General features: G+C 43.8%; 1 protein-coding gene across 7 annotated transcripts in view; it reads right to left on the bottom strand.

Moving 5' to 3' along the window:
• PREPL (prolyl endopeptidase like) overlaps nucleotides 1-12704 on the bottom strand; it is a 46212-nt gene that overhangs the window by 9886 nt on the left and 23622 nt on the right. For all 7 annotated transcript variants that reach the window (XM_055108019.1, XM_003822650.4, XM_003822648.6 and 4 more), the window contains 3 exons: nucleotides 12367-12552; nucleotides 6477-6674; nucleotides 313-488 (listed from right to left, as the gene is read on the bottom strand). In XM_055108019.1, the coding sequence (XP_054963994.1) occupies nucleotides 313-488; nucleotides 6477-6674; nucleotides 12367-12552 (560 nt within the window). The remainder of the gene's footprint in view (nucleotides 1-312; nucleotides 489-6476; nucleotides 6675-12366; nucleotides 12553-12704) is intronic.

Raw genomic sequence — 12704 nt, 5'->3', positions numbered from 1 at the left:
TTAAATGGAAAACAGTTCAGATTGAGAGGCTACTTAAACCTAAATTCAGGAGAACTGAAAGGAAATAATAATATTACTAAATAAGTACAGAGTCTGGTACCGCTATGCAAAAATCCTAAAAACCTACCCTTTTGCTTTTTGGATCAACTAATCTTTTACAGAATCAAGTTTCACCAGTGCTGGTTTAGGAATACAAAAATTGAATAATAAGAATGAAAAAAATAAGCTTTTGTTCCCTGATATATATTGTTATTCTTGACATCTCTCACAATGGTCTAGCACTTACATGCCAGGTAAAATATACTGACTCACCGAACATGGCAGTATGCTAATATCCATCCATCATCCACCAGGACCCGCCTCTCAGGCCTGAAATTCATTTTCAAATCCATTCCATAAGCTCCATATACATGTACCAAGAGAGGTTTCTTCTGCAAGTCCTCAGAGTCAGTTTTGTGGAAAACAGTCATTGGCACTAATTTTCCATCCTAGAAATGAAGAATTACTATGTATGTAAAGAAGAGTCTTTTATAATAACTGTTTTATCCCAATTTAAAATACATTGAGGTGCACTATCCCCACTTGTGTGCTACCTACTGATGTTGAGCACAAATTTGTTTAAGAAAAAGAATTATGGTCTCTAAAAATAAATCATGGCTTTTGGTTTCAGCTACCTTGCTGTCCTACAGTATTAACCAGAAAAGAGCAGCAAGATTGGCCTGAAAACATTTTATTAAATGCAGCTTTTCATGACAATAATGTAATTTTAAAGAGTTCTTCGCTACCTACTATAATTTTAAATTTTCAGATGAAACCAAAATACTTACCAAGGTTAGAAGTCCTAGTATAGCACTCTTTCTATGCCTAAGAGCTAGATATGGGCATTTTTCACTTTTGAGTATCTACAAATATGCTGACTAAAGTCTTACCAGCTCAATTTTCTATCCTCTGTAGTCGGAATTCTCAACCATTAAGACCTGAAATCTTACTGATGTTACTGATAACTACCACAATCCTCTTCAAAGGCCCATTTAACTTTATTAAAAAAAAATTTAAAGTGGTTTTAAAATTTTTAGGTAAAATTCTTTGTAGGGTTAAAGTAAGTTAAATTATTTGTAAGGTTACTAAGTTACTTGTAGGTTATGTAACCATCCCCCAATGTAGCTCAAACTCATCAATTCCAGTTGACTGAAACTAGGCAGTCTCGGAACAGACAAAAGAACTAATTCTGATCTACCTTTCATAGAAAAAAGATAAAGAAATTGGTTTTCACCCTGCTTAAACTAATGAAATAGCACCGTTTACATAAAGAAAATAAATAATATATCCAAGTCACTCTTCATATTTTCATTCTCATTTTGAAAACTTCACTTTGGGGCAATAACTGGAGACAGCAAAATGTAATCAAATAAGGAGGAAATTCTCCTCTCATTCTTCTTTAAAATACCCAAGTTGTTATGACATTGTTAACTTTCACTTTTAGTAAGATTCACTTTTATAAAACTTGATGTAGATTAATTTCTATAAAACACTCTTGGTCTTTTCACTTCCCAACTCTTCCCCAACTTCAATTATACAATCAGAAAAACTTGCTTGTTGAAAAGTTTTGAAAGGAAGAGGTAAAACAGTAGCTACTCCTGTGATGGGCTGGATCTGGGTTTGCCAGCAGTACTAAAATGCCTGTGGAAAGGTATAGCGCTTCCATTCAGCAGCTGCTTCCCTTCTCCCCTCTTGGCTCTCCAAGAACATGGTGCTTAACTGTTCTTTCCATCTCGGGTCCAATAATTGCAACATTTTGATAGACTAGTCTAATTCCATGTTTGTAAAACCAAACAAAACCTATCTAAAAGATAATACACTAAGTGGGTAACAATGATTATTTCTAAGAGGTGCAGCAAGCAAATGGTACTGAGAAGTAGTCATTTAAGATTTGTTCTGTATTTTTGCATCTGTTCAACAAGCATGTATTGCTTTTGTAATATAAAAATATTAATATTTACTTAAAGATTGTCAGAGAAAAATAAATGAATTAAAGAAAAAAATTCCTAAGAATAAAAGGCTTGTGTTGTAATTCATTGTGTCAGCACATGTGAAATTATCTGATATATGATATGCTAAAGTCTGAAGTTTCCTTAAATTCAAGGCTATAGTTTATATATTAATTTGTTCCCTACTTGCATAAATTTGTAAATTCTGTATATTGAGTATACCTGGAATATGGATATTTGTTATTTCCTTTTCTGTGTCTCATCTCTCTCTACTCCTCACCCTGCCAATCTTCCCTCTTTTACTTGATTTTGGCCATAATGGCCTCCTTTGTATTTGTTCTTTTTCTGAGACAGGATCTTACTCTGTCACACAGGCTGGAATGCAATGGCGCAATCACAACTCACTGCAGCCTCAACCTCCTGGGCTCAAGCAATCCTCCCACCTCAGCTTCCCAAGAAGCAGGGGACTACAAGCATATGCCACCATGCCTGGCTAATATTTTTGGTTTTTGTAGAGATGAGGTCTCACTATATTGCCCAGGTTGGTTTCTAACTTCTGGGCTCAAGTGATCCTCCCAGCTTGGCCTCCCAAAGTGTTGGGATTACAAGTTTGAGCCACTGTGCCTAGCCCTACACTTCTTCTGTAGACTGGAGAGCAGTGGTGAGGTCTTGGCTCACTGCAACCTCTGCCTCCTGGGTTCAAAGGATTCTCCTGCCTCAGCCTCCTGAGTAGCTGACATTACAGGCACCTGCCACCACGCCCGGCTAATTTTTTGTATTTTTAGTAGAGATGGGGTTTCACCATATTGGCCAGGCTGGTCTCGACCTCGTGACCTCGTGATCTGCCCGCATCAGCCTCCCAAAGTGCTGGGATTATAGGTGTGAGCCACTGCGCCCGGCCAGCCCTACACTTCTTTTTTTTTTTTTTTCTTTTTTATTGATCATTCTTGGGTGTTTCTCGCAGAGGGGGATTTGGCAGGGTCACAGGACAATAGTGGAGGGAAGGTCAGCAGATAAACAAGTGAACAAAGTTCTCTGGTTTTCCTAGGCAGAGGACCCTGCGGCCTTCCGCAGTGTTGGTGTCCCTGGGTACTTGAGATTAAGGAGTGGTGATGACTCTTAACGAACATGCTGCCTTCAAGCATCTGTTTAACAAAGCACATCTTGCACCGCCCTTAATCCATTCAACCCTGAGTGGATACAGCACATGTTTCAGAGAGCACAGGGTTGGGGGTAAGGTCACAGATCAACAGGATCCCAAGGCAGAAGAATTTTTCTTAGTACAGAACAAAATGAAAAGTCTCCCATGTCTACCTCTTTCTACACAGACACAGCAACCATCCGATTTCTCAATCTTTTCCCCACCTTTCCCCCCTTTCTATTCCACAAAACCGCCATTGTCTTCATGGCCCGTTCTCAATGAGCTGTTGAGTACACCTCCCAGATGGGGTGGTGGCCGGGCAGAGGAGCTCCTCACTTCCCAGTAGGGGCGGCCGGGCAGAAGCGCCCCTCACCTCCCGGACGGGGCGGCTGGCCGGGCGGGGGGCTGACCCCCCCACCTCCCTCCCGGATGGGGCGGCTGGCCGGGCGGGGGGCTGACCCCCCACCTCCCTCCCGGACAGGGCGGCTGGCCAGGCAGAGGGGCTCCTCACTTCCCAGTAGGGGCGGCCGGGCAGAGGCGCCCCTCACTTCCCCGACGGGGCGGCTGGCCCGGCGGGGGGCTGACCCCCCCACCTCCCTCCCGGAGGGGGCAGCTGGCCGGGCAGAGGGGCTCCTCACTTCCCGGTAGGGGCGGCCGGGCAGAGGCGCCCCTCACCTCCCGGACAGGGCGGCTGGCCGGGCGGGGGGCTGATCCCCCCACCTCCCTCCCGGACGGGGCGGCTGGCCAGGCGGGGGGCTGACCCCCCCACCTCCCTCCCGGACGGGGCGGCTGGCCGGGCGGGGGGCTGACCCCCCACCTCCCTCCCGGACGGGGCGGCTGGCCGGGCGGGGGGCTGACCCCCCCACCTCCCTCCCGGGCGGGGCGGCTGGCCGGGCAGAGGGGCTCCTCACTTCCCAGAAGGGGCGGCCGGGCAGAGGCGCCCCTCACCTCCCGGATGGGGCGGCTGGCCAGGCGGGGGGCTAACCCCCCCACCTCCCTCCCGGACGGGGCGGCTGGCCGGGCCGGGGGCTGACCCCCCCACCTCCCTCCCAGACAGAGCGGCTGGCCGGGCAGAGGGGCTCCTCACTTCCCAGTAGGGGCGGCCGGGCAGAGGCGCCCCCCCACCTCCTGGACAGGGCGGCTGGCCGGGCAGGGGGCTGATCCCCCCACCTCCCTCCTGGACGGGGCGGCTGGCCAGGCGGGGGGCTGATCCCCCCACCTCCCTCCCGGATGGGGCGGCTGGCCGGGCAGAGGGGCTCCTCACTTCCCAGTAGGGGCGGCCGGGCAGAGGCACCCCTCGCCTCCCGGACGGGGCGGCTGGCCAGGCGGGGGGCTGACCCCCCCACCTCCCTCCCGGACGAGGTGGCTGGCCGGGCAGAGGGGCTCCTCACTTCCCAGTAGGGGCGGCCGGGCAGAGGTGCCCCTCACCTCCCGGACGGGGCGGCTGGCCGGGCGGGGGGCTGACCCCCCCACCTCCCTCCCAGACGAGGAGGGAGGACGCTCCTCACTTCTCAGACGGGGTGGCTGCCGGGCGGAGGGGCTCCTCACTTCTCAGACGGGGCGGTTGCCAGGCAGAGGGTCTCCTCACTTCTCAGACAGGGCGGCCGGGCAGAGACACTCCTCACATCCCGGACGGGGCGGCAGGGCAGAGGTGCTCCCCACATCTCAGACGATGGGCGGCCGGGCAGAGACGCTCCTCACTTCCCAGATGTGATGGCGGCCGGGAAGAGGCGCTCCTCACTTCCTAGATGGGATGGCGGCCGGGCAGAGACGCTCCTCACTTTCCAGACTGGGCAGCCAGGCAGAGGGGCTCCTCACATCCCAGACGATGGGCAGTCAGGCGGAGACGCTCCTCACTTCCCAGACGGGGTGGCTGCCAGGCAGAGGCTGCAATCTCGGCACTTAGGGAGGCCAAGGCAGGCGGCTGGGAGGTGGTTGTAGCGAGCCGAGATCACGCCACTGCACTCCAGCCTGGGCGCCATTGAGCACTGAGTTAACGAGACTCCGACTGCAATCCCGGCACCTCGGGAGGCCGAGGCTGGCGGATCACTCGCGGTTAGGAGCTGGAGACCAGCCCAGCCGACACATCGAAACCCCGTCTCCACCAAAAAAATACGAAAACCAGTCAGGCGTGGCGGCGCACGCCTGCAATCGCAGGCACTCGGCAGGCTGAGGCAGGAGAATCGGGCAGGGAGGTTGCAGTGAGCTGAGATGGCAGCAGTACCGTCCAGCTTCGGCTCGGCATCAGAGGGAGACCGTGGAAAGAGGGGAGAGGGGAGAGGGGAGAGGGGGGAGGGGGGAGGGGGGAGGGAGGAGGGGGGAGGGGGGAGGGGGGAGGGGGGAGGGGGGAGGGGGGAGGGGAGAGGGAGCTCTATCTACCACACAGTCCTTCTCTGAATATCCACTTCTTGAATTGTATAATTTCTCCCCAAATTCAGGGCCTCTATACAAAATGGAATCCCCTATCTCCTTTCTAGTTTACTCTTAATCATCCTAGTGGTCTTACCTGAGACATAACTTCCTTGGAGAAAACTTCCCTGATCTCTCTAGACTAGGTAAAATCCCTTTGCTCTATGCTCCCACTGTACTCAGTATGTCCTCCTTTGCAGCAGTCAGTACATTATTAATGGCTTTTTAAACATGTCATCTTTCCTGCTAGATGTAAGCTCCATGAGGGCCGGGACTGTATCAGTCTAGTTTACTCTAGTCAACTACCACCTTCACTATTTTTGCCATAACTACATACCAACTCTATTAATTTTTTCTTAAAATCAACTTTAAAAAATCGGACATAAACAATATGTAAAATAAAAAGTTTGACATGCTATAAATTTTCTTTTTTTTTTTTTTTTTGAGACAGAGTCTTGCTCTGTAGCCCAGGCTGGAGTGCAGTGGCACGATCTAGGCTCACTGCATGCTCCGCCTCCTGGGTTCACGCCATTCTCCTGCCTCAGCCTCCCAAGTAGCTGGGACTACAGGCGCCCGCCACCATGCCCAGCTAATTTTTTGTATTTTTAGTAGAGATGGGGTTTCACCGTGTTAGCCAGGATGGTCTCAATCTCCTGACCTTGTGATCCACCCGCCTCGGCCTCCCAAAGTGCTGGGATTACAGGCGTGAGCCACCGCGCCCGGCCGACATGCTATAAATTTTCTAATCCATGTTAAAACAAACATGAATATTAAGGTTAAAAAAAATTCACGTATCCCTAAAGTCATTTGGGTATTACTGTGGTCTAAGAAATCTACATTACGAAACCGTGCTAATGTAACTCCAACAACTGCATGGCATCTGGCAAACGGTATGCTTTCAGTAAATGGGAGCTGAAAGTGAAGATTATAAGACCTACCTTGCTTTTGGCTTCTAGACGTAAAACGCGACTAGTCTTTGTGATTGGGTCTTCATGCCCAGTTTCCTCAAACAGTTTGCCTTCTGCAAACTTGTATGTGTAATATTTTGGGGGACGTATTGGAGAGCAAAGTTGAAAGGGGCAGTTCTTTGGGTCAGAATTTGTATCCATTATGAATCCACAGGCCCAAGGAGGGAGCTAAAGAAATAAAACAGCTATTTTTATTCTTTATTTAGGCCACCAAGTATCATTAATTAAATTTCTAAGTCTTCTGCAAACAAGATGATGTGGATATCTCGTTTACTTTTTGTTACCACGTGATGCCTCATTCAAGGATTACTTTATCACAACATATATTTCAAATAAAAAACAAAACTGTACATTAATGACCAATAAAATAAGACAAACTATAGGAAAATGATTTATCATGATTCTAGCTTTACATGAAATTGCCTTTAACATAAAAGTTTATTTTGGGGTATAATCTTGGATAATAAAATAGTAAAATGGAAGAATAAGAGCAAATCAAATAGTAATTCCAGAACCCACCGACACTGCCAAGATCTCTGTTCTCAAAGAACATGAAATTCCTCACATGCGTGTGTTTTTCATAATTTCCCACTAGTCCTTACCCTGCTGCCTGGACAGCCACAGTGATGACAGTTATTATTTCAGGGCTATAAACGGGCTCAGCAGCATTAAGGCATTTGCAATTTGTTTCTAACTTTTAGCTCCTAGGCTAACCATTGTGCAGAACAAAACCTCTTCTGGCACATCTACTCTGAGAGACTCACAGCTATTATACTCAAGGTTCTTAACTTTAAGAAAAAAGGAAAGGAATCAAAATTTATTCTCTCAGAGCAGCAGGGTCCAGCTTCAAGCCTTGCACTAACATCCCTCTTACACCTTTTAAAGAACTCTGGTAAGCAGGTTGACAGAGTGTTAGAAATGGTACCGAGAGGCAGAACATTAAAAGAAAATTGCCTTTCTTTTCCTGAGTAATTGTAGAAAGAGCAAATTCCTTAGAAAATCAGAGGCACAGAAACATCACTGGTGGGCACTATTGAAAAAGGGCAGCCGGGGATTTGTGCGTAAAGAGGATACCATTCCACCCGCAGCAACTACAGCCAGAGTTTACGTTCTCTGAGCAAATCTCTTATTAATAAAAAAAAAAAAAAATCTATTTTCATGAAACACTAATAAGGACACACATCTGCAATCTCTAAAAGCTCCTAATGTATGCTTCTCACATTGAGGGTTGTTTTAAAGGATAACTTGTCTATTTAAATTTAAGCCATAACTGGAGAGTAAAATGTAAACAAAAATTGAGAAATCTGGTAGCATAGTTATAAGCAAGCAAACTGAGACTTGAGAGGGAAAAAAAGGAAGCACTGCTACAAACCTCATAACCAGGCCTCAGAGCGAGGGTACAAGGTTCCTTAGCCCATGGAAGCTCAAGTTTTTCTGCCCTTTGATGAGACTTCAGGACAGTCTCTATGTGACCCACGCAGTAAGCTGTCTTAGCTTTAGACCAAGTGGTTCCAATAAATCAAAAAGTATTTTTGGTGTTTTTCTAAAACTAATGGGACCAACATTAATGTTTTAATCATAATAAAAACTGTTTCAAGGCTATGGACTTTTAAAAGTTCATCCAGCGAATGCAGATATAAGTATTAACTAACTCGAGGATATCTTAAGCCACATTTCCTATTCAGATAAGCCTGCCGTGTATCTGTGTATATTAATGGACAGCACCAGAGAGTAAGTAGGCCAGGAGATAGGGAGACATTCCTTAGATACCTGACAGAAACAGGTTCAGTTTTAGCACTCTACCAGCAAACTATAGTTATTTCATCAAAAGAATAAGACATACATGCCGAAAGAAAATTGGCCTGAATATGCAGACTCCTCCTCTAAATAAAACTGATGTTAGCATACAGCAAAAAACGTCCCAACTGGCCTAAATTAAATATCATAACTTCTTTTTGTGACAAAAAAAAAATACTTCCAGAAAATACTGATGGCATGATGACCAAGGATACGAGGCAAATATGTGAAGGGTTTTACATTTCTGTTGCTAAGATAGAATTTATTTATTTATTTAGAGACGGAGTCTTGCTCTTGCACCCAGGCTGGAATGCAGTGGCGTGATCTCGGCTCACTGCAGCCTCCAGCTCTCGGCTTCAAGTGACTCTCCTGCCTCAGCCTCCAGAATAGCTGGGACTATAGGCGCCTGCCACCACGCCTGGCTAGTTTTTGTATTTTTAGTATTCTTTGTATTTTATATTTTTTGTATTTTTAGTAGAGACAGGGTTTTGCCATGTTGGCCAGGGTGGTCTTGAACTCCTGACCTCAGGTGATCTGCCTGCCTTGGTCTCCCAAAGTCCTGGGATTACAGGCTGAGATTGAATTTAAAAAGATCTTTTAATCAAGTGCCCACCAGGCAGAGATACTGCATAAAGAAATATTTTATAATGCACTCACGCTATGGTTACAGATTTTGTCTTTTGTGTATGGATGGCACTGTCTATGTATATTAATTAACATTATTCAGGTTCATAAAAAGGGTCTGATCTATAAAATTCTCTTTATTATATACCAGGTACTAACCAGAAAGATCAAGAAGTATTTAATTCCACTTGATGATGACTAGAACATTATAAAAGTCGTAATAGGTACTATCATTTGGGAAGGGTCAGAAAATGAAGAGATAGAAGATACAGAATAAATTAAAGACATAATGTTTGTTCCAGTGGAATTTAAAACCATGGAAACTGGGGCATATCTTTAAAATAAGAATACTTACAAAAAATATAAAAGGTCATATTTACTTAGAAGTCAAATCATATAGCAGAGTAAACTCCACATGACATTTCTAACTTTCCTGACATAGAATTTTGTTCTAACAAGTGCATTGCTAGAAATTACATATTCTCTCCCATTCTTATTCATACAGACTGAAATAATAATAGATGCTCCACCAGTTTCCCAACTGAAGATGTCTGAATTTGGCACCAGTTAACATGTAAATGGTTAGCCATAGGCAGAAGATTGAAAACTGGACCCCTTCCTTACACCATATATACAAATCAACTCAAGATGAATTAAAGACTTAAATGTAAAACCTAAGACTATAAAAACCCTTGAAGAAAACCTAGGAAATATAATTCTACAGAAACGCAAAGATTTTATGACAAAGATGCCAAAAGCAATTGCAACAAAAACAAAAACCAGCAACTGGAAACTAAAGAGTTCCTGCACAGCAAAATAAACTATCAACAGAGTAAATAGACAACCTACAGAATGGGAGAAAATATTTACAAACTATGCATCTGACAAAGATCTAGTATCCAGAATTTATAAGGAACTTATATTAACAAGCAAAACAAACAAAAACAGAAAAAAACCCCAACACCATAAAAAAGTGGGCAAAGGACATGAACAGATATTTTTAAAAGAAGACATACATGCAGCCAACAAGCATACGAAAAAAATGCTCAACATCACTAACCATTAGAGGAATGCAAATCGAAACCACAATGAGATACCATCTCACATCAGTTAGAATGACTGTAGTTAAAAAGTCAAAATATAACAGATGCTGGTGAGGCTGTAGAAAAAAGGGAAAGCTTATACACTGCTAGTGGAAATCTAAGTTCAGCCACTGTGGAAAGCAGTTTGGGAATTTCTCAAAGAATGTAAAACAGAACTACTATTTGACTCAGCAATCCCATTATTGGATATATAACCAAAGGAATACAAATCGCTCTACCATAAAGACACATGCACACATTATGTTCATCACAATAGCAAAGACATGGAATCAACCTAAATGTCCATCAATGATAGACTGGATACAGAAAATGTGGTACATATATACCATAGAATACTACACAGCCATAAAAAAGAGATAATGTTCTTTGCAGCAACATGGATGAAGCTGGAGGCCATTATCCTAAGCAAGCCAACAGAGGAACAGAAAATCAAACACCACATGTTCTCACTTATAAGTGGGAGCTAAACATTGTGTCCATATGGACACAAGGAAGAGAATAACAGACACTGGGGCCTACCTGAGGGTTGAAGGAGGGTGAGGATTGAAAAACTACCTATTGGGTACTATACTTATTACCTGGGTGACAAAATAATAGGTATATCAAACCCCTATGGCAGACAATTTATCTATTGAACCAACCTGCACATGTACCCCTGAAAGTAAAAGTTAAAAAAAAAGAAATGCTATCTAAAATAATAATATTAAAATTTTTAAAATTAGCAAGTGAAAAGAAATACTTTGCACTCCAGCAGATGAAGACAATAAGGACATCCCTCCAGTCAGTCACCATTTTGGTTTTAGGACACTTACATAGTGTTCTAAGAGACTGGACATTACATTTGATCTTTTGATTTTAGGGAGTAGCTGGAGAATTTCAGTTATTTCAGGCCCTTGTTATTTCTTATTTATACCAATAAAACAATCTCAAAACTAGCTTCCTGCCCCTTACTTCTTTTTGGTTTAGTGTATCCTAATATGGCTGCCACTCCTCAAACCATTCCCCTGCTCAAAAACTTCAAATGTTACCTTTCGTAATTAATAAATTCCTCATATTGACACTCACAAAAAGTCAAATCATGGCTTCATCCCCCAGAAATGTATAGCGCTTTAATAAAACAGAACAATTAACAGTTTCCTGAACATTTTCTGAATGTCAGAGCATACAGCTTCATTTGATGGCTTTCTCATCTTGGAATACCATCCCCTCTCCACCTGTCAAAATCCTCTCTCTCCTCTCTGGTTTATTTCACATTCAACCAACTTTACCAAAAGCTTTCCTGGGCCTTCTTCTCTAGTTTGAGCCCCACAGCACATTTTATGTTTTTGATACTACTTATTTAAATCCATGATATACTTAACCTTTGTGTACTAGTTTAATCTTATGATTAACTATATCTTCCTTAAGGCTAGGATATTCTGCTTTAACAGCTTTCGATTCTATAATGCCCGATACAGTATTGTGCACATAAAAGTTCAATAAAAAGCCACTGAATTGACTGAAATTGCATTTTTACAGGAGTTTTAAGAATATTGGAGTTAGGGAGGTATAAATGGTCTATGCTGTTTGCTCATCAACTGGCTCAATAACTCTTTTCATATCAAACAAAATGGAAGCCATCCTCTTCCCTTCAGTGCCTACTACCTCAACTCACATGTTAATGCTGCTTTAAAACTAGGCAATAAGGTTGTCATTCACCAATTTTAGGAAGTTCACTTGTGAAGGCAGGTTATCTTTCCTGGTAGCCACAAGCAGTATCAACTAGTCAGCTTGCCAAGCAGTCTTGCCACTATTACCCTTCTGTGCTGCTGTGGAGACCACTGCTACTCCTACACTGAAAGAAACCAAAGTTTGCTCCCTGCATCCCCTGCGGATAAGAAAACTGGCAGAGAGAAGATGATGCAGACAAAAGCATGTAGTGGCTAAAACACAGTGGATACCACTACTGTCCCTGTTGGGGATGTGGGATGGGGGAACAGCAGTCAGTGTTTAGGCACTAGCTACCAAGTTTGGCCTGAGTTTTTACTATATCTAAAGTTGTAGAGATATGTGAGGTAGAGAGATATACAGAAAGAGAAATATTAGCACTTAACTCTACTTGTGAAGTCCATGCCATAAGACACTATCTTAAGTAAAACTGCATAAAAAGCAAGATCCTCTAAGTAATTCTAAGATAATCCTCCTAAACCCAAGAGTGAGTTTGCTAAATTCCATTTAAGTTACATTCCTTTCAAGAAAAAGAACACTGCTGCCACTATTCAAAATGTGATGTTCTGTTAAGCTAAACTGCATATATATTTTGATTAACAGTATTAACTTCTGAAAATTAAACATACCTTTAGAGACCGAACTGAATCATCAGCCAGACCAATCACATTAACATAAAGGAGATTGCTGTGCTTCAGAAATAGAACACAGTGATCCTTAAACATGTCCAAGTCTATCACTTTTGTATTTCTCTTCATTGTAAAAAATAAATCCCAATTCATAATTGCAGGGGTATCAGCCGCTGTTCTCATTAGCTACGTGGAACAAAGTTAGAAGACATATAGGTAAGAAAACACGAAAGCTGCAGCATGCAGAGATGCAATCACTGAGAACTAGACCATACTAGTCCTCACTGTTTTATGAAACGCTGAAGGAACTAACGCTGCATCAGGGATAAAGTGTGACC

This window comes from Pan paniscus, chromosome 12 (genome assembly GCF_029289425.2).
Source record: "Pan paniscus chromosome 12, NHGRI_mPanPan1-v2.0_pri, whole genome shotgun sequence".
NCBI classification, from domain to species: Eukaryota; Metazoa; Chordata; class Mammalia; order Primates; family Hominidae; genus Pan; species Pan paniscus.
Note: the sequence above shows the minus strand (reverse complement) of the source record. Positions and strands in the feature narration are given on the sequence as shown.